General features: G+C 35.3%; 1 protein-coding gene across 3 annotated transcripts; it reads left to right on the top strand.

Annotated features, from left to right (window-relative positions):
- The first annotated feature begins 3,920 nt into the window (after positions 1 to 3,920).
- Positions 3,921 to 13,920, top strand: LOC132166474 (DDT domain-containing protein). 3 transcript variants are annotated; one of them, XM_059577290.2, is made up of 12 exons: positions 3,921 to 4,060; positions 4,920 to 5,005; positions 5,206 to 5,387; positions 5,603 to 5,775; positions 10,219 to 10,658; positions 10,769 to 10,814; positions 10,916 to 11,259; positions 11,457 to 11,962; positions 12,052 to 12,223; positions 12,327 to 12,488; positions 12,563 to 12,651; positions 13,421 to 13,920. In XM_059577290.2, exons 2-12 carry the CDS (start codon positions 4,952 to 4,954, stop codon positions 13,569 to 13,571), a joined length of 2,319 nt encoding a protein of 772 aa, XP_059433273.2. In that variant the 5' UTR covers positions 3,921 to 4,060; positions 4,920 to 4,951; the 3' UTR covers positions 13,572 to 13,920. The 3 variants fall into 3 exon arrangements, with proteins under 3 accessions (XP_059433273.2, XP_059433272.2, XP_059433275.2); XM_059577289.2 differs by having other exon boundaries at positions 10,913 to 11,259; XM_059577292.2 differs by lacking the exon at positions 4,920 to 5,005 and having other exon boundaries at positions 10,913 to 11,259.
- The last annotated feature ends 12,634 nt before the right edge of the window (positions 13,921 to 26,554 follow it).

Raw genomic sequence — 26,554 nt, 5'->3', positions numbered from 1 at the left:
TTTAGGTGTTGTTTGGGGGGCATAAGTCAACGATTAGATGATTCTTTACACAAGAAGCACCACTGCCACTTGTTCTTCATTGTCTTTTAGCTTTAATTCTTCATCAATCTAAAAGTGCTAGCCTAACTGATTAGCAATTATCTCTTCCTTTTTGTATTTCAGAATTTTCTTTTGTTCTTTCCAAGAGGGAGGAAGTTTGTCAATGATGGATGAGACAGCAATTTCCTCATCCATCTTTATGTTATGCTGATTAAACTGACTCAAAATATGTAGAATTTCATTGAACTGTTCAACAATAGGCATATCATCAACCATTTTATAATTCATAAGTTTAGCGGCCAAGAACTTCTTACTTGTAGCATCTTCTAAAAGATACTTAACCTCAAGTGCATCCTTGACATCTTTGGCCGTCAATTTGCTTTGATAGATGTTGAACAGGGAACCCACCATTGCATTGTAGATGTAGTCATCCTGCTCCCACTTCATCATTGCCAGAGTCTCAGCAATTGTCTCGTTGTCATGTGCTACATGCTTTGGAGTTGTTAGCACATAAGCCACCCTCAACCAAGCAAGGAGGAAATTAATCTTCTTCTGCCATCTCTTGAAAGAAGTTCCATCAAACCTTTAGAGTTTGGTGAAATTAGCAGCAAGTTCTTTCAAGGACTGTGATGCCATTGAAGTAGAAATAATTTCTTAAGATTATTAGAAAAATAATAAAAGCAAAAAAAGGAAATTGCTCCTAAGGTGTGTTACAATGTCACTTTCGTTAAGGTATTATTTGCCCCCACCAAAAATGTTATGCAACTGTTGGGATCGTTTACGTAAATTTCAAAAAATTTCTTTTTACACAGCGGAATAAAACACGATCACCAAGACATTTTACCATCAAGACAAACATGTTTAGATATAAGACAAACATATAAGTTAGATTACTTATATGTAGCTTCAACCTCTCCTAGGCATTGGGGTGTAGGAGTATGCATCCATTCTTCCCATGGCGTTGGACTCACAGTTGAAGTTCCAACAAAATTGAAAACTTCAAACATGAGTCCATACTCATCTCATCTTCATTGCGTTCTTCATGAACTTGAAGAACATATTTATGTTCTTCATTGTATTCATAAAGAACTTGAAGACTTGGGAGTTTATCACTTCAAGATCTTCAAACAATTGGGGAGAAGATTGCTCTATTAGATCTTCTCTTTGACAATTGAATATGACTGTAAGTGTGGGCTCACAAAGTTTTCTCAAGAACAAGTGAAAACTAGAAGCTTTGAGAGAATAAATTCTCCCTAGCTGTGTATTCACTCTTGTTGGAGAGTGATATTGTGTTTTTTGTTTTCACAAAAATCACAAGTTTATGAATTGTTTCAAGTCCCTTTCTTCTCAATTGAACATCTATTTATAATTCTGGGATCCTAGGAGAAAAGTATTTTTAAACCAAGTGGGACTGGGATTTCTGTCCTTGTAGTACACGGCCAAGGGGGGTCAAAATGACCTCCCGCCCCTAGCACCACACGGCCATGGGGAGAAACGATTCTCCCCATGCGCCTAGGCTAGGGCTTCTATCCCTAGCCCACTCCCACTTGGTTTAGCACTTGGGCTTGGGTTTTATCCTCAAGCCCAATGCTCATTTCACTTAATTTTAGCCCTTGGAATTAATTCCATAAAGCCCAAAGTTATTTTACAAGCCTAAAGAATTAAAATCATAAACCCAAGGCTTATTTTAATTCATTCCCCTGTAGGAATTAAATTATGAGCCAAGTGCTCTATTTAATTCCACAAATACAATTTCTCCAAATAACCAACAAGATTAAATAAATCTTTTGGCCCATATTTTATTAAAATAAAGCATCCCAATAAATAAATAAATAACTGAGGAACAATATAATTTATCCGTCAATTTATATTAGCTCAAAGAGGGACCTAGAGTAAAAATATCATTAGCTTCATAGGCATGTGACCATGTCTTTATAGACCATGTCACACGACACTATTTAACCACAATTAATTCCATTAAATAATTGTAACTGCATTCTAATGATTATTTTTTATTTAATCAATTAATCCTTATGACGTATTTGCTTATTGCATGTTACCCTTCAATGGAATCATTTCGTAGTCGAACCAAAGTCTTTGAACTGTCACTTTGTTCACTACCTCTTTTCTTTGAGTTATTGATTTAATTCATGATTATCCTTATGTACCTTCTGAGAATATATCTCACCTTATACATGTATAAGTTTTCAATGTACCTACTGAAAACACCCGGGCCTGAGCTTTAGGATAATCTTTCTCATTAAATCTAAAACAAGGAAAATATTCCCCATCTTTTTGTTCTTTGACAAAGGATTTGGATTCTTTGTTAAAGTTGGTATTGACACAATGTTACATGTGATTATCCAACATACTGAGGTTGTTCTAGATGACAATAGGTCTCACTCTATGATACGTTTAAGTAATCAACATTTCACATCTGAGTTCATAAACTCCTTAGGATTTAGAGTAAATGTTAAGTCAGCGTGCACATATATATGTTATGACAGTATAAACAACTAACGACTCACGTGGTTCTGTTCAGTGTATGACATAACCTTGCCAATACCTCAGCATATTAACCTGAAGCCTTCATGCTTCTTATGACCAAGACAAGTCATTTGAGGTTTAATATGTTATAGTCTAGATGGAGTTCCTAGTTTCATTTACGACTACGAACAACAGGTTTTATAAGTTGCAATGAGAATGATCTTTTGTGATACCCACACCATCACTCAAATACAATGCATCTTAAGTATCTTACATGTATATAATCGAAAAATACACAATTATACATATATGTCATGCAAGAATAAGCGTATATGTCTTTTGTTCTAATCAAAGCATTATCCAATCAATTGGAGTTTTGGACACAATTTCCAACATCAACTGGGTAACAATAAATATTTCTCTAGGATACAATAGAGCCTAGAAAACTTAAGTATTTTAGTTGCATTTTGCACAAACGAAACTAACCCAAATACCCTCAGATTTTCTATTCTATCAAGAGACAAAGCCTCTGATAATTTTTTGTTTTGTTTTAAGTACATAAAAGAATCATAAAGAGAATAGAATAAGAGATAATTATCTACTAAATTGCAGAGATAATTTCGCAATTAAATTGATAATTTAACAGTCATAAATTGCTATTAAACTACAAATCCAATAAACACTTAATTTTGACAGTTAGATTAAATATTTATCTAATAATAACCATTATAATGTTAATTATTTAATCTCAATCGTTAGATCAAAGTTAATTTGATCTTACAATTAACTTTAATTACATCTAATAAATCCAACCACTGGATCTACCTAAGAAGCATCATACAGTTTAGATCAAACCACTAGATCGAACGATCTTGACCGTCCTAAAATAAATGGTCATGATCAGATCGCTCCATGCTTCGATGCTTTGTGCTAAATGCCATCAAGGCACCACAAGCACCATACAGTCCACGTCGCGCGTGTGTCCAGTACTTTGAACCATGCTAGAGTATACACCAAAATATTTTTAATAGCTTAAAATTTGTTAAGCCTTATAAATGCCAACTATACTTTCTCTCTTTCTAGATTCAATGTTCTTTAAAACTTTCCATTTTAAACCATTGGTAAGACTCGGTATACATTTGAATTTATTGACTGACCTTGTGTTCGGATTTTATCCTTATATATATATATATATATATATATATATATATATATAATAAAAAAAAAATCGAAAAAAGAAAAACACTTGAGGAACATTAGAATTTCGTAAAAAAGTTTGAGACTTCAAGTAATTAGTTATTTGCCAAAGGTCCCCACTGCAATAAACTAATTCATACATCCATCATATAAATATTAGCTTTCCACAAGGAGCGGAGGAGGCAGCTAGTGAGAGAAAGCGTGAGAAACTTCTCCTCGCTCTCTTTCTCTCTCTAAACTCGAAAATATTATACACAATCAAAAGAACCGCTGTCTCCACCTCTCGCCAAAAACACAAGCATTTTGGTTTTCCCACGTTCACCACGGCGCCCTCACTGTAAGAACACCTCGCACTCTCTTTCTCCCTCTTGTCTTTTACCATTCTTTTAACTCTGTGTGTACCTTTTGGTTCTGGCGGGAACGGAGGTTTTGCACTGTTGTCCGTAGTTTTGATGCTTTTCCTATTATTTGTTCGATTTTAAGTGTTTATGGGTTTGATGAATTGTTCAGTTTAATGGGCATTTCGCTTATTGTTAAGTATTGTTGGTCACGTACTATTGGTCCTGTGCTTGGGCTGATGTGTGGCCTTCTCCAATGGGATCCCCAAAACAGAACATTTTAGGGTTTCTTTTTGTTCTGTTAGATGTGGGTCTCTTTTTTCTTTGTTGGGTAGATACGAAAATTGCCCATAACAAAGATGCTTACATTTGAATATTGGGTTTTGCGTTGTTTCCATTTTTTTTTTTTTTTGGGTGAGATTGAGAATACTCTTACCATGCTTTTGTAGTGAAACGTAACGTTATTGGGTTTTTGTGTTTTTAGCTATGGGATCTTTCTAGCTATGTACATTGCGTCTTGTATTGAATCAATGCAATTAAGTTTAAGACGTCGTTGTCAAACACTTTCTGGGTTTGTGTCATTCTTTTTTGATTTGAGGTTTTCTGTATTGACATATACGTTACTTTTTTTTCTTTTTTTTTTTTGTAAAAAAAAAAAAATCTAGTCGCATTTATGAGGATTGTTTAACTTGGAATTATATTTGCTGTGTCGTTTTGGACGCAAATATATCATATCCTGGTGTTTGGTTGATTGCTTGGTCTGTTCTTGTTGTGCTGTGGTTGCTGAAAAATTGGGGAAAGGGATATAAAATAGGAAACTCTGATCATATCTAGTATTATGCTGTTTTCGTTTCTCAGGGACAGGGAGAGAACAAATTACCCAACTATACATGCATCCAATGGGTCTTAAACCTGCTTTTACCCTTCACCCTACTCTTATGGGGGTAAGAAGTGTAATTTAAGTCAGAGCTCATTGGCAAAGCTCACCCCAACTAACATACATTTTTGATGAAACCTCAATGCAATGCTTGGATTTCTTTATTGTTATATTTGCTTGTAATTCTGAATGTAATTTGAGAATGCTACAAATCGTGCTACTTAGGAGGTTGTTCTGAAATTCTCTATGTGGTTGTGTTTGATCCAGGAAGTGAATACCATACATTTAGGGTCCTCGTGTGGGTTATTCTTACTGGTGGTGGACATAATTATCACAATGCCTCTATTGAAAAGAAAGCCTTTTTCCTTGGCCGAGCTACCTAAGGATTTGGAGCCTCATGAGCTTGTTTACCAAGTTCGTTTCACGAAAGAGATATTTCGGGATTATCTGTATCCTTTTCTATAGTTCTCGAAACTTATTGTTAATTTTTTCTTTTTTTTGGATTTTCTCTTACTCTTCTTTTGTTTGCTGAGGAAACTAGATACAAGAAAAGATTAACATTTCAAGTTTTGCTTTTTATCCACCCCCCCTCCCCCCCACATTTCAGCGACCAGGTGGGGTCACAGGGCATTACCATATATTTGTCTATCTTAACTTATATCAGGGAATATTTGAACCGTATAAATCTGTATCGCCGGAGAGTTTGGGCTTGCAAAGTCACTGGGAAAGCTAGTTTGACTTATGAGGAGGCTTTGGTGTCAGAAAAGCGGGCAGCAGAGAAGGTTCAGCAGTTTCCCAAAGAGCTTATGGCACCTGCACTACATGTCATCCAATACAGTAAGCACTCACTAACCCCAATGAGAAATAAAATTCTCTTACATTGATGTATTATCCAGCTTTTCTTTTACTGTCATATTAGTTATTAGTAGCACCATTTTTTTTTTCTTAAATTAATATGTAGCATTTACTGTCTTTCAATTGTGCTCTAATTGAGTGATTTATAGGCTTGGTAACATTTTAAAATTAGATACTTTCTGCGTGTCCCTAACACAATATTTGCATATGCTTGAGTCATTTTGGATTAAAGTCTGAGCTTTTTTTTATCCAAATATTTTTTTTATTATCTATTCTGTTTTCCATAAGGAATAAACTTTTTGTGCTGTTTATTCCTTTTTCACATTTTGATTAGGCCTTGTGTTAAACACACATATTGTTGTCTCATTGAATACTTGATTCTTTGAGTTTGCTGAATCTGATGATACTTGTGAGTGTTCTGTTTGACGCTTGCAAGTTTTGGGCCAATGACGTGCTTCTTGTGTCTCTTGAATAATATACTCTTTTGGAAGGTCAAGGCACCACCTCGCACTACTTTCTTCACTTGGACGGCATTTTTGGAGAAAATCCTCATGATCGATGGCATTTTTGGAGAAAATCCTCATGATCGATAATCTTAGGGGGTGGGGTCTTACTCTTGTTAATTGGTGTTGCCTATGCAAAAAGAATGAGAAGACCGTAAACCACCAACTCATCCATTGTGAGTTTACTAGTGATTTCTGACCCTCGGTTCTAAACTTATTCGGATTTTTGTGGGTCATGCCTAGCAATATCATAGTGCTGCTTCATTGTTGGAAGACTCAAAGGATGGGGACACTCCAAAGTGGCCATTGGAAAGTTATTACCACATTATTAATGTGGAGAATATGGCGAGAAAGATATCGTCGCCTTTGAGGATTGCGAGTTTTAATGTGCTATGTTTAAAATCTTCCTTTTTCGAGATCTCTTAAATTAGGTTGTACATTATGTTCCTATTTTTTCCTCCTCAAATCTTGTAGATCTTGTTAACTTTTTAGATTTTTGACACCATTAGGGTGGTTGCATCTCTTGTATACTTTTTGTGTACGGCACTTTCCCTTTTCTTTTAATAAATTATTATTAAAAAAAAATAGTTTCGTCATTAAATTATGAAGTGACTGTCAGCAGATTTCCACAAACTTCTGTAACTAAGTTGGATAGAACTAGTTAGTTATCTGAATAGTTTTTTAATAATCTGAGATTAGTAGGTACTCTTAGCGGTTAAAGTTGGTAGATTAGAGTGATTACTTGACAACAAGTTGGAGAGTGAAAATTTGGTTATGATACTTTGAATATGTTACGTGGCTCCAAATGGTGTCTTGAATTCTAATCTCAGAGGATGAAGGATCAAGAGATGGTCTATTAGTGGATCAAGGGGTTGAATGACATCTTTCAGCACTATTAAGTTTTTCAGACATGAACATAAGTTGAGTGAAGTTTTCTCAAGGTAGAGCCTGTCCAAGAAACCCCTAATAAGTTAAGAACTAAGTGCTAGAGATCAGTAGTGTACTTACAAGAGATGAGAAGGTGATTTTAATAGTCCTCATTCTTTTTGCATTGGCATCGCTACTTGGCTTGAGAGAAACCCTGCCTTCTAAGGTTATCAACTCTGAGGATTCTACCCTTTTACTACTATCCATAAGAAGAAAACAATGCGAGAGGCCATAACCTTCCAAATACTTTTCCAGGGTAATGAACAATGCTCGCCTATCTATAATGTTTTATAAGAGTTTTATAATAGCTCTTTACTGTGAAATCGTGGCTGCTAGCTTGAGTCCACAACATTCTATCCACTTCCCCTAGATGAGTTTTCAAGGTGTACAATAGATTGAGAAAGGAGTCAAGAGATTCCAGTTCTTAATCCTGGACAACCTTAATGAAGCTTGGATTCCACTGGATAAGAGAACAAAAGAGATCCAAGTAGTTTGACACTAAGGCCTCTTTGTTACAGGCTATAGAATAAAGTTTTGAAAATGAGTACTTAAAAGCCTCTTCCCTGCACCACACGTCATGCCAAAAGGAATGTGAGAACCATCCCCAACCTTGTAGGAGACCAAATTGGAAAAAGACTCTTGACCATTTCTAATATTCCTCCAAAGACTCACTCCGTAAGGTTTTCGAGTTTCCTCTGAACACTAACCCCCCCTTTGGATCCCATACTTAATAACAATCACCTGCCTCCCTAAAAAGATTCCCTCTTACCCAAATCTCCATAGCCATATACCAAGGAGAGCTTTGTTGAACATAAGATTTCTTATTCTAAAGCCCCCTTGAGGGATTGGCGAGCAAATTGTTTTCCAATTCACCAAATGCATTTTGGACTCCCTGCCTGGACCATTCTAAAGAAAAGCTCTTTGAAGGTGATCCAATCTCCTAGCTATACCTGCTGGTAATGAGAAGAGGGCTAAGAAGTATGTAGGAAGACTGGATACATAATCTTAATGAGAGTATGTTGCCTTCCTTATAACAGTAATATTTTTCCAACTAGCCAACATTTTTTTTCATTTGCTCGACTACCCGGTCTCATAATAATTTAAACTTAAACCATCAAGTTACTGTTATTACAACTCATCTCATAAAAACTTAAACTTTAAACCTTTAGTCTTATTATAGAAAGTATGTTGAAACAAAACAACTAATGTGCTAGATGCACTTATTCAATTCCTCTTCTATGGGAAGGCTTCTTTCTCTAATTTCCCTTGCATGTAGGACCATCCATGACATCATTTGGGTTGTTTAAAACATAAAAACAAATGGTGAATCAAATAGTAAGTAGATACAACATAAAGTAAATAAAGTTGGAAACAAGTTTAAGTTTCAAAACATCAAGAAGTACAAATAAAATATTCTCAGTCATAGATATTTCTTTTCTTTAAACTCTTGAGTGGCCGACACACAATTATGCCTTGTGTGGATTGGCGATCACTAGGATTCCAGCTTCATTCCCGTGGCCACAAGTGGAGCCACGTCTAGGACATGGACATCACTTGATAAACTATGGTGCACTCAAGTGAGCCACTCCCGACGAACCATACAAGATGGCTACTCCCTCCCATTAACTCTGGTATCACTGCACATTACCTGATATGCGGATAGCGGATAATAACCGCATTCCAATTCGCAATAACTGCGCATATGCAATTAGTAATCACATGATGTGGATGCGGATATCTAAAAGTAATAACCGCGTTATGCGGATGTGGATGCGGATATTGCCAATAATTGCATCCATATCCGCATGCACAACCCTATCGTCCACTATCGACAATAGCCAGAAAAAATCTTCTTCCCAACCGAACTGATCAGAGATAGCCCTTCCCCGCTTGATAATTTGTATACAAAGCGATTTACCCCTTGATTCGTTGATAAACTCACAAGATTTTGATTCAACAAAGAAGAATCTGTCCATGATGCCTATACACTAGCAGTCTCCGAGTGGCAGGGAAGCATGTGTCAACTATCCCAGAAGATCGTCAACTGCAACCTCCCAAAACACTTCTTACAACCTAGTAGCCAATCCTTATTTTGTATTAGCATTTAACAAAATTCCATCGTTCTAAACAGGAGAATCACAAAAAGTTGGAGCCATCACTATAATGGGTGGGATACATCACTTCTAGCAGTTCCAACAAATCTGACTGTATCCGGCAAATATAAATTTATTTGATCCTGTTTACATTAACTTTCTATATAACTGCCCTTTTTCTCTCTACTAAGCAATGGGTTAGTGGACTTGAACTCCAATGTTAAATTTACCATACAAGCGAATCCACTTAGCTATAATAAGGGTTCTTTTGGAGCATATTGTTTAATTGTTGATTGGATGTTACAAAATAGTGGGCTTTTAGGATTATGAAATTCTTGTCATTGGGGTCTTTGGATGTCTGACTGTCGTTTCTCAGATAAACTCTTTCCTATTTGAACCCACTTAAATGGAGCTATGAAAAGGGTTCTTTTGGAGCATGTTGTTTAATTGCTGTGTGGATGTTACAAAATTGTGGGGTTTTAGGATTATAAAATTATTGTCATGGGTCTTTAGAGGTCTGACCATTTTTCCTCAGATAACCTTTCTCCTATTTGAACTCCTTGGGACAACACTAATGGGGGATTTGTGGAGACCGGACTTGCAGTGATAAGCTTGAGGCATGTGAGTGTGTTTATTCCATATAAATCTAAGTTCTTGAGATATATACATATGGTGGGAGGTTTGGCAAAATATCCAGGATGTTATTGAAAACAAAGCTGTTCACTAAGACAGAAAGAGAATCTAGTTACATGCTTGTCATAAGTTGATTTTTCTAGTGTTATGCACAGGTTGCTTGATATTTAGTTCAAGTGTTGTTGGGTAATCATTAGTTTGAAGTTGTTATCTGCATCATTGTTCCAGTCATGAGGCAGTTCAATATCCTTTGATCTTTTGTTTTGCAGGTATGCTTTCACTGAAAGATCTTGCTGATACAATAGCTGAAAAGTTGCAGAAACGCTTGTTTGTAGGCGCTGAATTGTATGGAAGGAAGGAAAATGGTGTATTTCCATGCAAAATATCAAAAATTCTCGAGGAAGCTCCTGACAAAATCCAATATGAAGTGGCGTGGCTTGATAAAAATAAGAAAGAAATGGAAAAGTCATTACTAAATAGAGAAGATTTAATACACAAGAAGGTTCCCTTTAGTCGAAATGTTTTGAAGTCTTTTATTCGGGAATCGACATACCGAAGTGCTCCTTGGGTCCTTAATGATAAACTGGCACGAAATCACGGAATTTCAACTGATGTTCCAGAGGAGTTAAAGAGGAAAGTCTTCAAGGATGGACTAGTAGTCTGCAATAAAAAGCGAAGGAAAAATGAGGAAGATAGAAAAAATGACATGGTAATTATATAGCTTGAGTTTGCTCTTCTTCTTTTCTTTTTTCTTTTTTCTTTTTTTCTCTTGGCTGAAGTTATCATGTTATATGTTTTTCTCATATTTATCATATTCAGGAAGTAAAAGAAGAATCTGGAAAAATTAAAAGGAAGAAAATAAAGGGTAAGAGAATTGCAGGTTCTTTTAACTAGTACTTTCTCACATAACACATGCGAGGTAACAAGTCTTAACACATTTTTATTGCCTTCTTGAATATGTAGAAGATGATCAACCAATGGAAGAACCTACCAAATATCCAATTGATGACCTGTTGGTGCAGCCTGGTCCAGATGATCCTGTTTTCACCAACCGCCCTTCTCCGTCAAGGGACTTCAATATTCCAATGGATTGTCTTGGGGAGCTTATAATGGTTTGGGATTTTTGTTCATCATTTGGTAGGCTGTTGCACTTGTGGCCATTCTCTCTTGAAGATTTTGAAAATGCTATCTGCCACAAGGATAGCAGTCTGATTCTCCTTGTGGAATCTCATTCAGCTCTTCTCCGATTGCTCATAAAAGACAATGGTGAATATTCATCGTCTGTACAGAAAAGAAATCGAAAATTAAAGGTTAACATCCCATTTATACTTTCTTCCCTGTTTTCTTTTCTCTGTTCTTTTTTTCTTTTTTATTTGGGTGGGGGGAGTGGAGGGCTCCATGCACAGCACTACGGACATAGATGATAACATTCTCTGTGTCATTTCTGTAACTTCACTCTTGTTTGTTATGTTGCTTGGCATGTCCTGATTTCACCTTTTCATTACAGATTACACTGATCAAATGGATGGAGTATTTGTGTGATTTTCTGGAAATGATCAAAGTTCCTGAATTATGCACTTATACAGCAACTATTAAGCGGGGACATTATGGCCTTCTAGATGCTCATGCTAAATTGGGAATCTTAAGAGAATTGGTTAACCAAGCACTTCAAACAGATATTTTCAGGGAGAAATTGGATGCGTTTATTGAACAGCGGCAGGAACTTGGGGCCACAAGAAGGGGGGAGGCATTAGAAGAAGGTAGAAAGAAAAGGGAGGACAAGGAACAGTTGAAGGTTGAGTCTGATGCCAATGGGGTAATGGATCAAAAAAGGGAGGACAAGGAACAGTTGAAGGTTGAGTCTGATGCCAATGGGGTAATGGATCAAAAATTTTTGGAGAGAATAGAAAGTGTAGCAGCTAATGATGACCACAGTAAACAAAACGGTCACATAGAAAAGAAAAGAAATGGGAAGGTCCTTTCATCTCAGCAGAACAATGCATCAGAGAATTGGTGTTGATCTTTCTTACTCTGGTATAAGTATATTTAATGATTTCTTTTGATCGGAGGTTCATATTTTTTTTCTCACCTGTTTTTTACAGCAAGAGCAAGTTTCCAGATACCACATGGAAGAAAAAGACCAAGAAGCAGAAGCAGAATTTAGATGTGGAGGTCCCAGCAGATAATGGCAAAGATTCATCTAGGAAGGATGGGTTGAAACAATTGAAGGATGATAAAAAGGATGCAACTGAGAAAAAGAGTAAAGAACAGAGGGTTGAATCCATCTCCTTACTCTCCTCTTATTGGATGTGATTTGTGCTTGCATGTGTACGTTTTTTTCTTTATTCATTTTTTCTTATCATTGTTTATAACACAGAGAGAATATTATGAGCGGGAGCTGGAGAAACGAGTGATACACACCAACCCCTTGGGCAGAGACAGATTCTATAACAGGTATTGGTGGTTTCGTCGTGATGGGAGGATATTTGTTGAGAGTTCTGACTCCAAGGAGTGGGGATACTACAGTAGCAAGGAAGAGGTATTATAGCTGCATAGCCACTTTTTGCGTTCTTCTCATATTTTTTTTAGTTACATTTTGACATTCTTGATCAGCTTGATGCATTGATGGGTTCACTGAACGTCAAGGGTGAGAGAGAGAGGGCACTTAAAAAACAGCTGGAAAAATTCTATAGCAGAATATGGTGAGTTAGTCCTTGACTTTTCTTGAACGAGAAATGGGTTCTTAGAATACGTTTTGACTTCTTACTATTTTGGCAGTCATGTTTTTTTTCTTTATTATAGATCATTCTGTTTCTTTGTTGTTACTCTCTTTTGCCTCAGCTATAGTTGTGGCAAACACATTGATGTGTTTAATTTTTCTTTTGAGTGTGCATACATACTCACCAATCTCCTTGCTTAGGCATTATATACGCATCCGTACATACATGTGCACAGCTACACCTGCCTATATGTGTGCACATTGGCCTGTACATATATACACCTGTATGCATTTAAACATGTAAATATTTATCCTAGACAAACCGTCTTGTTTCTTGGTAAGTAAGACAAACTTTGTCAGTGGGTCTTAACCCAAGTTTCACAATGTTCTGAGATCAAAGGGTATTGACAAAGATGTCCTACTTGTATATAGGAAGAGTATCAAATCTAAAACACTTTTTCCTACAATGCAATGGTCCTCAATCAATTGAACTGGTCTAAAGGGATATTTGGTCCCGTCGTATCTGGGAGATTCTGGGGCAGGTCCCTTACCTTTTTTGTTATGGCTGTAAGGCAACAAATAGCCTGCTCCTATTAATATGAACGAAAATAAATAGAATCATCTTCTGTTGATACAAGACTTTGTTGCCATGGAGGGTGGGTCAAACATATTGTCAAAGTCATAGTTACTAATTGTTACAAGATTTATCCCTTGCTGCTCTGATTGTTCAATGATACAATTGTTTTTCACAGCACTGAACTCCAAAAGAGATCAAAGGACTTGTCTCACAAGATTGCACTGGAGGAGGCTGTGCTTCGAAGATCTACTCGCGTACGGGCGCCACCTAGGGAAAATCCTGCAAATGCTTTCCTTAGGTATGTCAACAAGTGGAAGGAAGACTAACTGGGCTTTGAGTTTGGTCTTGGAAATCATAGTTGCATTTAATTTAGGATAATCATTACTACTCAGTGTAGGATGAATGAGGATAGAAATTTTTCTATGACTCAGAGGTACTTGCCCATTATTTTCTTTGGCGGGAATTTGTTAGCAGGGGGGGGCCAGTGATGGAGTAGTGGCGTAGGGACATGGAAAGGAAAGGGGGATGGTGAAGTTTTTCTTAACCCATTCCTCTGATGGACAAGCATGTAATTATATGCTTGACCCGTAAATTTTGTAAATGTCCTCTTTGGCTTTTGTTATATGATGGCGAATGATTACAACATTTCTTAAGGATGTTGTTTTAACAAACACTCATTCAAAACTTGTCATAAATGGGCCAAAATATTCCAATGGTAATTTAAATGGACCAAAACAGATTTTGGTCAACGATATTCAGAATGCTTCAAAGGCTCAACAACTTTCGCCAAGAAGCACAAAAGTAAAACGTATTCAGAATGCTTTCATTTAAAACAGTGTGGATCGAAGCTGAGAGTGAATTACAACTCATGTTCAACGAACGAATAACATCAAGAAGTTTCAACAAAGTCATGAGCATTGGATTCAAGTCAAAATGTAGCCTTCAGGGTAGCTTAGCCATGAATTCAACAAGAGACTCGACAAATTTGAAAGGAAACTAGACTAGACTCTAGCATGATTTGAATTGATTTGAATTGAAGAAAGAGTTGAGGAATGATCCACTTAGAGCATTAGCAGTAGATGTCTTATATGCCATTTCCTTCGCTATGTTTAAGAAAAAATTCAAAAAAATCATAAAAACATATTCACATCAGATTTTCTACACTTAACTAACCCCCAATGGTTGCTATGTGTTTTTTAATGTATAGGGAACCAAAAGTGGTTTCTTATACATTATTTTTCTTTCCTCTCTCCTCTTTCATCTTTTTGTTTTTAATTAGGGATTGTGTTGAATAAATAAAAAATAAAAAAAATAAAAAGTATTGTGTTGGGATTTTGTGAAAAAAGTGAGGGTAGTAGGAAACTGTATTTTGTAAATAAATAATATTTTAATGGTATAGAGAAAGGCAAGGGAAGTTATTGTGAAATATATTTTCATATGGAAGCAAAAAATAATCTTGTTCTCTAAACCTAGGGAAAATCAAAGGGAAGCTGTTGTTAGTGCTCGTAACAGATACCCAATAACCCATTCTATTTTCTATATATATATATTTGGGAAAGCTGTTGCAGGTAACTTTTTGCAATTTTATATATATATAAAATCACAAAAAGTTACCTGTAACAGCTTTCCCAAACATTGGGAATGCTATAGTGCTACCCAATATATAGGGAACCAAAAGAGCTTTCTTATACATTATTTTTAAGGGTTAAATACTTTATTCACCCATGTGGTTTAACTTTTTTATTTTTTTGATCCTTTAGGGTTTACTTTTTCTCACAAGAGGTCCCTTTGGTTTGCCTAAAATCGAAGATGGTCCCTCTATCAAAATTCTATCCAAAATTTGATGGAACGTCACGTCAGCACCAATTACAGTTTGACATGTATCTATATAATTAATTAATTAAAAAATTAAAAATTTATATTTAATTAATTTTTTTTAAAAATAAAAAATAAAAATTGGAGGGGCTGTCTAGGGGTGGCAGAAGCACCTCCATGGCCCATGGGGGTGGTTTGCCCACCCCCAAGGGCTTTCCGGCAAATTGAAAAAATAAATAAATAAATAAAATAAAATAAAAAATCAATTGATGGCAAAGGCCACCCCCAAATTTTTTTTTAAAAGAAATTTAATTAAATATAATTTTTTTAATGTTTTTATTTTTTTAATGAATTAATTATATAGACACTTGTCAAACCGTAATTGGTACTGTCGTAGCATTCCGTCAAAATTTAGACGGAATTTTAACGGAGGGACCATCTTCGTCTTTAAGCAAACCTGAGGGACCTACTGTGATAAAAAGTAAACCCTATGTGTTAAAAAATAAAGAAGTTAAACCATAGGGGTGAATAAGGTATTTAACCATTTTTTAATATAAATATTTCTCGTTAGTTTCTCATCTTTCATCTTTTTGTCTTTAATTGGGGATTGTGTTGGGATTTTGTAAAAAATTGAATGGTAGATATGGAACTTGTATTTTGTAAATAAATAATATTTTAATGATATATGAAAAGGTAAAGGAAGTTAGTGTGAAGTATATTTGGATGGGGGGCTTACATGCGGTAGTTCCAAATGGACGGCTGAGATCGTCCAACCGCAATAAAAAATTAATTTTTTTAAAGAAATAATATAATATTCATTACTTATTAAAAATCAATAATTAAAATATTAAAAAATTAAAACTATTAAAAAAAATAAAAGAAAAAGAAAATAAAAACTGAAAGGGGTGCCTGGAGCCACCCCCATGGCCGGTCTGGGGGTGGTCCAGCCACCCCCAAAAGGCCCAAAAAAAAAGAAAAAAAGAAAAAAGAGTTTTGGGGGAGGCCCACCCACAAGGGCTTGGGGTTTCGGCCACCCCCAAAACCCATTCTTTTTTTAAAGTTTTTTTTATTTTATTTTTTCTTTTGGCCTTTTGGGGGTGGCCGGACCCCTTTGGCCATAGGGGTGGCTCGGCCACCTCTATATTGGCGATAGGGGGTAGCCAAAACCACCCTCAGGCCCTTGGGGGTGATCCGACTACCCCAAAACCCTTTTTTTTTTTTTTTTTTCGTTTGGCCTTTTGGCCTTTTGGCGGTGGCCGGACCACCCCCTTGGTCATGGTGGTGGTTCGTTCACCCCCAGATCGACTTGGCCAAAATGGGGTGGTTGGCCAAGGAGTGGTTGGAGCCACCCCTTTGAATTTCCTTTTTTTTTTCTTTTAATTTTATTAGTTTTTTAATATTTTTCTTTAAAAAGAAATAAAAAGTAGTTTTGTTCCCTAAACTTAGAGAAAGTCAAAAGGATGCTGCTATTAGTGCTCTTAGAATAAATTTTACTTTGTAACTCGAGGAGAATGACTTGATTTCATTATGGATTCAAGATGCAACAATTAATTGAAACAATGGGCTACCAAATCGGAATACGGAATTCATAAGCAAAACTAGATAGATATTAATTTTGCTATATTCAGTTTTGACTTCTTGTTTTCATAGTCTCTATGCATAGACCGGCTTTTCAAGGATAAACAAGAGCGATGATAGCTATTGCCCTTGGATTCAAGTGAGAAAAAAGTTCATTCATGGAATTGAATTAGATGTTACTTAAATTAACCACTGCATTTGGTTCATAAACTCCAAGAAAAACTTCTCACTCCAAAATGTACTTTAGTATATACAAGAAGATGTAGGCAAATGATGAAAAAAATGAACTAATGTCAGTGCCTAAAAATAACCCTATATATATATATATATATACATGTGGCATGAACCCTTTTTTTTAAAGGATAAACCGATTTTTTAAGATATCATTTTTTAACTGATTTTTTTAGAGTGAACCGATTTTTCAATAGTGAACCAGTCATTAAATTAGCTTAATTAAAGACATTTAATTAAGCTAATTTAACGCACAATATGTGATTTCATTAAATTCAAACAATTAATGCACAATATTAAGTATTATTAATGTCCAAATCAAATAAAGAAATAAATAATACAAATCAAATTATTATATATTAATACTTTTAGTCACTTTAATATTTTTAATTCAAATTTAAAAAAGGTTAGAGAAGACGATTTTTTTTTTTCTACATATACTTTGTGGTTTTTGTGCATGTAATAATAGATAATTTATAAAAATAAGAATTGTTTTTTTCTAAATATAAGCCATTGAAAAACAATTTGATTAATAATAAATTATCTACAAAATAAAGATCTCCTAATTATTTTGGATTTTTTTTTCTCTCTCTCACCGGTTTAACTTTTTTTTTCTTTTTTCTTCTCTCTCTCTTCCCACGTCTCTCTCTCAACTCTTCAAATATAACAACCTAAAAAATCAACTTGAAGTAATTCTTCTTCTTAATCTTCCATGTGTATGTTTTTTATTTGAGAAAAACTACAACTTCAAGAATTAACTTCTTTTCTTCTTTTTTTTTCTCTCAACACTCTTCAACAATAATAACCTAAATACCCAATCCCGAAGTAATTCTTATTCTTAAACTTTCAAAAACGCAATTTTTTAAAAAATCAATTTTTAAAATCGTACTTATTAAAACTACAATCTCAAACAAACCCTTAATAAGAATAACACAACCTTCTCCAAACAATTATAATTGAGTATTAACTGTATTTGTAGGTTTTTTTTTTTTTTTTTCACTTTGTTCTTTGATGAAAATTGCAACTTTTGAATTTAAGATAATAACCTAAAAACTCAATCCCGAAGTAATTCTTATTCTTAACCTTTCAAAAACGCAATTTTCTAAAAAATCAATTTTTAAAATCGTACTTATTAAAACTGCAATCTCAAATGAACCCTTAATAAGAATAACACAACCCTTTACAAACAATTATAATTGCGTATTAACTGTATTTGTAGGTTTTTTTTTTCGCTTTGTTCTTTGATGAAAATTGCAACTTCTGAATTAAGATAATAAATTGGTTGGCTTTTTAGTGGGCTAATGGAAGATTATAGTATGTTTATTTGATTTTTGTTCAAAAAAAAAAGAAAAAAAGAATAGAAACTCTTTCGAAACACTAAAGAGATAATTAAACATTGAACCTGAGAGAATTTATCTGATCGCGTTAAATGCTGAGTACAATATTTTGTTTTATTAGGTACTTATAAAATAAAAAGATTTTGATTATTTTTGCACTGTATTTGATTCGGTCTAGGGTTTCTATTTAATTGAAAATTTTGTTGCTTGGATTTATCTTTGTGTATCTATGTATAAATTTTTCACGACAGTAAATTTATTATTTTTATGTTTGTTTCTCTAGAAAGTTTCTTTGTATTGAAATACAATAGCCATCACACCAATAAGATTTTATGTTTTAATTCATTTGAATATTTTATTGGATTTTTTTTTTTTTTTTTTCGTTTTTGTGATTTACTCGGATTTTCTAGCCGTTTTTGAAAGTGTTGACGAGATTTAGGGGAAAATACACTTTTTCCTCCTGAACTATCCACCCATTTGCACTTTTAACCCCAACGCCCCCCCCCCCCCCCCACACAAAAAAAAACTTCAAAATTATTGCAATTCAATCATTCTAACTTTTTTTTCCCAAAATACCCTCATCCCAAGTTTTTTTTTTTAAAAAAAAAAAAAAGTAATTAATAAATTAAATTAAATTAAGGGGTGGCTAGTCTGGGGTGGCCGGCCACCCCTTAATTTTTTAAATTTTTTTTAAACTTGTGATGGGGGCATTTTGGAAAGAAAAGAAAAGAAAAAAAAAAAAAAAAAAAAAAAAAAAAAAAAGGTCAGAATTGTCGAATTGCAACAATTTGGAAATTTTGGGGGGGGGGGGGTAAAGTGTCACTTTTTAAACATTTGGGTTAAAAATGCAAATAGGTGGCTAGTTCAAGGGGGTAAAATGTATTTTACCCAGAAATTTATTTGATTGCATTAAATATGGAGTAAAATATGTGTTTTATTTTGTATTAAAAAGAAGAGAGAAGATTTTGTTTATTGAGTGAAGATTTTATTTTGATTATATCTCAGACGTTGTAACGATAGAGCATACGGTTCCACCGGTTGATTTGTTTTAATGAGAAAGCAATGACTACTATTTCAAAAAAGAAGGAATGATATATATTCTTTGTAAGATTTTGTTTATTCTTTGTTTATTTCTGAAATTATTAGAACTTTATGGGTTTTATTTGTATTGAAATATAATTAGTATCACATTCACAATATCAAAGTTTCCTACTAATTTTTTATTAATATTTTGATAATCAGAATTCAAGTTTTCTTCTTGCTATTTTTTTTTTCTTTTATACTTTTCATTAAGTACATGTTTGGTACACTTCAAAAAAGAAATAGTACATGTTTAGTAATGTACCAATATAACATTAAAAGAGGCATGATAGATTTATGCACACGCCTATTTTAACTTATAATGAAAAGTAAGATAGGATGCGTTTAAGTTTTTGAAATTAAATTATAATGAAGAATCTCGCGCATAGCGCGGGTTATGTGCTAGTTAAGAACTATAGCAAAGATGTAATGCCTTCAAAATTAAATAATTAAATTTAGTTAACATGGAGTGTTACTCGCGGTACTTTCAAACTAATTAACTGGTAATTAGCAGAATTTACTACGCTGAACTACAAATCATAATCTAATATAGCAGAAAGCGAAAATAAATGATCTGATGCAACTATCATGCGTCCTTAAATAATCATGTATCATCTGTAAAGACTAGAAGCTTCCAAACATACATTACTATCTCAATAGCAATTAACCACTAACAAATCAAACCTGACATTTATAAGTCATTGGCTTGACATCCTCATCCCAACAAATTTGTCACCCTAGCCCTATAACCTGTTAAACTGCAAAACACTAAAGTATTTCACGCTGCATACCTTAACAACAATCTCTCTTACGTGGCATTATGAAACCCAAAAAAGCCTCAACCAAGAAAATGGTAAATAGGAGGTCACACAAAGATGGCACACCTTAAATTATGTGCATGCTAAGTGGGGTTTGCTCAATCTCATGCCACTACAAAAAAATAAAAATAAAAAATTAATGACTCCCCATTAGTGATGTTTTAAGGCCCAAAAACGTCACTAATGGGTGGGACGTGTGATTAGCGACGTGGGTGACTGGTCAGAAGTCCCCAGGTCACTACTGGGGTTTAGTGACATGTGGAATTGACCACACGTCACCAATTATCCATCAACTATCACAAATAATCTATTAAAAAAAAAAAAATCCATTACAACAAACAATCCAAACTATCCATTATCGCAAGTAAATCAAACTATACATCAACAATGTCACTATCCATCGACAAAACATAAATAATATACAAGTCCACTAAATTATCATGAAAACACTTAAAAATTGATCTATAACACCAACATGATCGTCCGACTTCTCTGCAACAACTGCAAATGATAAAACCAATATGCTTGCTGCAGACCAGTCCAGACCACGCCAGATACGACGCTGGACGCCAGCCAGTCCAAGTAAGTTCTCCGGTGCTCCCTCTCTCTCTCATCGGAAGCAGAGAAGAAAATTTCTCTATCTACTCCCTCTCTCTCTCACACACACACACACACCAACAGCAAGAAAAAATTTCTCTATCACCGAACTCTTGAGCTTCTTCTTGTTGCTTCTTTTCTTTTTCTTTTTTTTAAATTTAATAATATGTCCTTGAATTCTCACTAATGCTTCCCTGGTATTGTATGTTAGAGAGAATATAGCCGTTGATCCTAGTGATTCTCCAGCTCACAATCGTGATGCTTAAGCTACAACAAATCAAAATCTTCCAAAACCAAATCAGATTTCTCTCAATGCAACCATCCATGACACAAGCTCTACAAGGCAACACTTGCCATACTCTACCAACCGTGACACTCAAGTTGAACCAAGATTTGATACTCAAGCTGTGATCAACTCTGACAAAGAACATACAAGGCAAATATCTCCACATTACTATGCAATGACATATGCGTGTGGTGCAACTCATTCTCCCATCAAGGAAAACAAGTTTCATAGTGAATGTAATAAGATCAATGTGTAATTATGGTTTTATTCCCCTGTATTTTCTTTCTTATTTTGTACTCTGTATTCATGTATATAATGCCAAGAGCATTATTGTAAAAATCAAGTTGTGAAACACAAGTTCGATTCCCTTATTTTCATGGTATCAGAGCCTCAAGCACACGCCAATCAAATATCCCTCATGGCCCTTTCAAACTCTTATAGTTCATCCTCTTGTTCATCATCACTTTCCACCACATCTCCCTTCATTCCCAACTTCACTCAATTCATTTCACTCAAGCTAGACAACAACAACTACTTGATGTGGCAGTCGCAAGTTCTGCCTATGCTGCGTAGCAATGACCTCTTAGGCATTGCTGATGGAACTGACCCATGTCCTCCAAGGCTTCTAACTAATGAGGAAGGCCAGTCCACTATCAATCCAGAATATACAATCTAGAACAAAAAAAGACTAGTTCATATTGAGCTGGATCAATGCTACGCTGTCTAAAAGTGTCTTGGCCACAGTCTACAACCTAAATACATCTCAGCAAGTATGATCTGCCTTAGCAAACATGTTTGCTTCTTAATCACGATCGAGGATCTCTCACATCAAAAGACAACTTCAGAATCTGAAACAAGGTTCAATGTCTTATTCTGAATACCTTCAAGCGGCAAAAATTTGGGCTGACCAACTTGCAACTGTGGGACCCCCAGTTGATGATGATGATCTGATATCATTTATAATTGGGGATCTTAGTCATGTTTTTAATTCTTTTATCACATCATATATCTTTGTAACTCGTGACAATCCCTTGAGTTTTGAAGATTTTCGAAATGAACTTTTGAATCATGAAATGCTGCTCAACCAGCAGCATGCTAATGCCTCTAATTCCTCTACAATTGCCTTGTTCACTCAAAGACCAGGTGACCAGCAGCATCACTTCAACACAAAAGGGAAGATGCCTCAGCAATTAAAGTACTTCCCACGTGGTCAGAACTCCAGATTCTCTGCAAACGGATTCTCTGGCTCCCAACAGAGAAATGGACCACCCAATTTCAGCAATACTAGAAGTCCCAACTTTCACATTAGAGAAAGCTCTAACCACCATGCTGCTGGAGGCTCCAACTCCAATTCTAGAGACATATCCAATGTCAACAAACCTTCTAGAGCTCCTTGCCAGATCTGTGGCGAAACAAGCAATTAAGCTTTAGATTGTTTTCACCTAATGGACTTCTCCTACCAAGGCAGGCACCCTCCTCTGCAGTTAGCAGCAATGCCAGCCCAAACCAATGCTGTCATTGAGGATCAAGACTGGCTTGCTGATAGTGGTGCAAACGTCTACATCACCAACAATCTGGAAAATCTAACCATCTAACAGCCCTTTGAAGGGAATGACACGGTTGAAGTGGGAAATGGATTAGGCCTTACTATAGACAATGCTGGTTCAGCTCTCTTACATACTCCCCAATCGAATTTTTATCTCAACAAAATCCTTCATTGTCCAAATGCATTTGCAAATTTAATTTCCATCCAACGTTTTTGTGTTGATAATCACTGCTATTTTATCTTAACAACCACTCACTTTTTTGTGAAGGACATGCTCACCAAGGCAACCTGATAAGTGCCAAATATTCCATATTTGGACTCCTTTATTTATATTAGTTAATTCTTTAGCGGTGTCATTATTTAATGTTTTGTGTTAGTTTTGTGTTTTTTGTGTTTTGTAGGTTGTTGAAAAAACAAACTGTAGCTTTAAAGGGAAAAATGCAAAGTTTGAAAGAAATCACACTTTGAGAAAACCGAGATGATGTGGTTAAGTTTAACCCAATCAAGGAAAGGATTAAATCGAAATTTTTCTTATTGGAGTCAAAATCGGATTGGATTCAAATTTAGATTCTAAACACGTCTTAGTATTTTGATCATAACTTTTCGTTCAAATATCATATTGAGATGATTTTAGCGGCATTGAAAAGCTAACGCAAAATACTAAAATTCGTTGTGAAATAAGATTTTCCTAATTCGAACGGTTACTATGCCAAAATCATCCTGAAATAAAAAGACACAAATCTGGATGAATCCTATTCTGATTTCAGACTCCTATTCCGATTTCAGACTTCTATTTTGGAATAGAGACAGACCTTCGAATTATTTAGGTTTACTAGGGATTCTAGGATTTCCCTAAGCCTATAAATAGACCTCTTTGCATTCAAGAAAATATATAAAATTCTAGAGAGCAAAATTCTACAGTTTTTTTCTTTAATTTAGTTTAGGTTTAGATTTTAGTTTTATTTATGTGGATTTAAATTTCCAACTAAAGTTGGGGATGAAGTCTCACCAATGAAGAACAACGTTACTTTTATGTAAGTTTTTATTATTCTGATTTTATTGAGCTTAATTTCAATTGTTTTACTTCTTTTCAATGTGTGGAATAATTCTTGGATATCTTGTTGTGATTCGAGAATACACTTGATGATTTAAGATAACTTCACATAATTGATTACTTGGTTTATTTGCTTAAAAATTGGATATCCCTTGTGATTTGTTCTTCAGATACATTTGATGTTTCAATTAAATTTGGATCCCTTTTCTAATTTGAGAAATGAATGGATATATGGGATGATTTTGATTAATCTATTGAAGCATAGTAAAACATTCATAAAATTTAATTTGTGAGAACTTCGGATTAATATTGATGAACATGAAGTATGTTGTTATGATTCGGTGAATGTGAATTCCCAAACCTTAGTACCTTTATCTTTTGTTTTACTTTATTTAGTTTATGTTGTCTTTTAGTTTTAAAAACCCAAAATAAAAAACCTTTTGGAACTAGGTTAGGATTTAATTAGTTTAAATTTAAATTTGCTTTTAAAAAACACAATTCCCTATGGGTTCGACCTTGCACTTGCAGAACATTATATTGTAAACGATTCATACATTTGTGAGTTAAATAAATTTGCACAACACAACACAACCCTCCTAGATAGAAAGACTGAAAATGGACTCTATCCGATGCGGTTTCAAAGGAGCTCATTCAAGGCCAGACGTGCACTAGGAGCCTTGTTAGGAATAAAGACCTCCTCTTTAATTTTGCACTTTAGGTTAGGCCATCCCTCAAGTGATGTTGTTTCAAGACTTGTTAAGTCATTTAAACTTCCTGTTCTAAATTCAGCTTTTGATTCTAATAAAATTATTCTTTGTGATTCCTGCCAACTTGGAAAGAGTAAAAAGCAACCATTTTTTGCATCAAATCGTCATACATCAACTCCATTGAATCTAATTCACGCTAACATTTGGACCTCACCAATCTCTTCAATAAGTGGACATAAATACAATGTTGTTTTAATAGATGATAATACAAGATACACATGGCTATATCCACTTAAGACAAAATCAGAAGTGTATGAATGCTTTGTTAAGTTCAAACTCTTTGTGGAAAAAAAAAAATTCTCTTCCACAATCAAGCAACTCCAATCTGATGGAGGTGGTGAATACACCTCTTCAATCTTCCAATCTTTCCTCACCAAAAATGGAATCATCCATCGCAAGTCCTGCCTATATACTGCACAGGAAAATGGTCTTGCTGAGAGAAAATTGCATCATATCCTAGAAACAGACCTAACTCTCTTAGCTCACTCTCACCTCTCAAATAAATATTGGGTTGATGCCTTTCTCACCAGTGTTTACTTGATCAATCGGCTACCAACACCAATCCTGGACAATGTTAGCCCTTTCTTCAAACTCCATCAAAAAGAACCAAATTACCAACAATTGAAGGTATTTGGCTGCAAATGTTACCATTTGTTACATCCCATTGGTCTTCATAAACTTGAATTTCGATCCAAACCCTGCATATTCCTTGGATACTGCTATGCAGGATATAAATGCCTTGATCCCATCACTAATAAGGTCTACTCGTCAAGGCATGTGGTATTTGATGAGCACACTTTTCCTACCAAAGATAAAGTTCCAATTCAGCTGCCTTCCAAGGTCAATGCCTCCGGTGATCAGCCCTTCATACATCAAGTAAGTTTCCTTTCTCCTGATATTTTTCAAAATTTATCTCCCGAACCTATCACTTATGCAGATGCTAAACCTTCCAGCCCCATTCAACTTGCCTCTTCACTTCCTAATATCCTTGAAACCCCTATTTTATCAACTCATAATCTCCAAGATACCTCTGTTGTCCAGCCTCAACCTACTAACCAAAACTCCTCTCCATCTATTCCCAATTTCCAAGCTGCCAATGACCTCTCTGTTGACCAACTTTAGCCCATTACCTCTGTTGATAGCCACACTGCCAACCAACCAAACTCCTCTCCACCCTAAGCCGGACCTAACATACATCCCATGACAACAAGGTCTCGAACAAGAACCCTCAAGCCTACTACATTTCCAGACTTTCAACTCTCACACCACCAGACATCCATTGACATCCTATCACACCACTCTTCACGAAACTGAATCAACTTGTTTTAGTAAGGCAATTTGTGACCCTCGTTGGCAGCAGGCCATGACTGAAGAATTCCAAGCATTAATCTCTAATGGCACTTGGACTCACTGTCCTCCTCCTCCTCATCAAAATATTATCAGTAACAAATGGGTCTATCGAATCAAGCAGAGACCAGATGGTTCAGTGGAGAGATTCAAGGCCAGATTAGTGGCTAAAGGCTATGAACAACAATGTGGCATCGACTATACAGAAACCTTTAGCCCTGTGATCAAAACCTCCACCATTCGTGTCATCCTCTCTCTAGCTGTTCAATTTGATTTGAGCATTCATCAACTCGATGTTTCCAATGCATTCCTCCATGGGTCCATTGCTAAAGAAGTTTTCATGCATCAACCAAAGGGCTTTGTTGACAAACACAACCCTCACTTTGTGTGCAGATTAAACAAACCTCTCTATGGGTTGAAACAAGCCCCACGAGCTTGGTTCAATCGCCTCTCCTCCCTTTTATTGGAAATTGGATTTATTGCCTCCCTTGTGGACACATCTTTATTTATCTTGCATTCAAGTGCTACTCACATTTTTCTACTCATTTATGTTGATGATATCATCATCACAGGATCCAATTCTTCCATCGTCCACTCTTTGATCACTAAATTGCAGCATGAATTCCCTCTCAAAGACCTTGGACCTCTCCACTTCTTTCTTGGAATTCAAGCTTCTCAAACAGCCAATGGACTCCATTTCTGTCAAGCCAAGTATATCTACCATCTTCTGCATTGAACACATATACAAGATGCTAAACTAGCCAAGTCTCCTTCCCTTTCTGGAATGAAACTCTCTAAAATGGATGGTGATCTTTTGACCGATCCAACATAATATAGACAGGTTTTTGGAGCC

This window comes from Corylus avellana, chromosome 11, assembly GCF_965113065.1.
Source record: "Corylus avellana chromosome 11, dhCorAvel1.hap1.2, whole genome shotgun sequence".
NCBI classification, from domain to species: domain Eukaryota; kingdom Viridiplantae; phylum Streptophyta; class Magnoliopsida; order Fagales; family Betulaceae; genus Corylus; species Corylus avellana.
Note: the sequence above shows the minus strand (reverse complement) of the source record. Positions and strands in the feature narration are given on the sequence as shown.

What these genes read in the sequence shown, in the direction of transcription:
- LOC132166474 (XM_059577289.2), top strand. Translation starts at nt 4,952, where the DNA reads ATGCATCCAATGGGTCTTAAACCTGCTTTTACCCTTCACCCTACTCTT. An exon ending in GAGATATTTCGGGATTATCT is followed by an intron (nt 5,388 to 5,602) that starts GTATCCTTTTCT and finishes AACTTATATCAG; the next exon opens with GGAATATTTGAACCGTATAA. An exon ending in ACTACATGTCATCCAATACA is followed by an intron (nt 5,776 to 10,218) that starts GTAAGCACTCAC and finishes TTTGTTTTGCAG; the next exon opens with GTATGCTTTCACTGAAAGAT.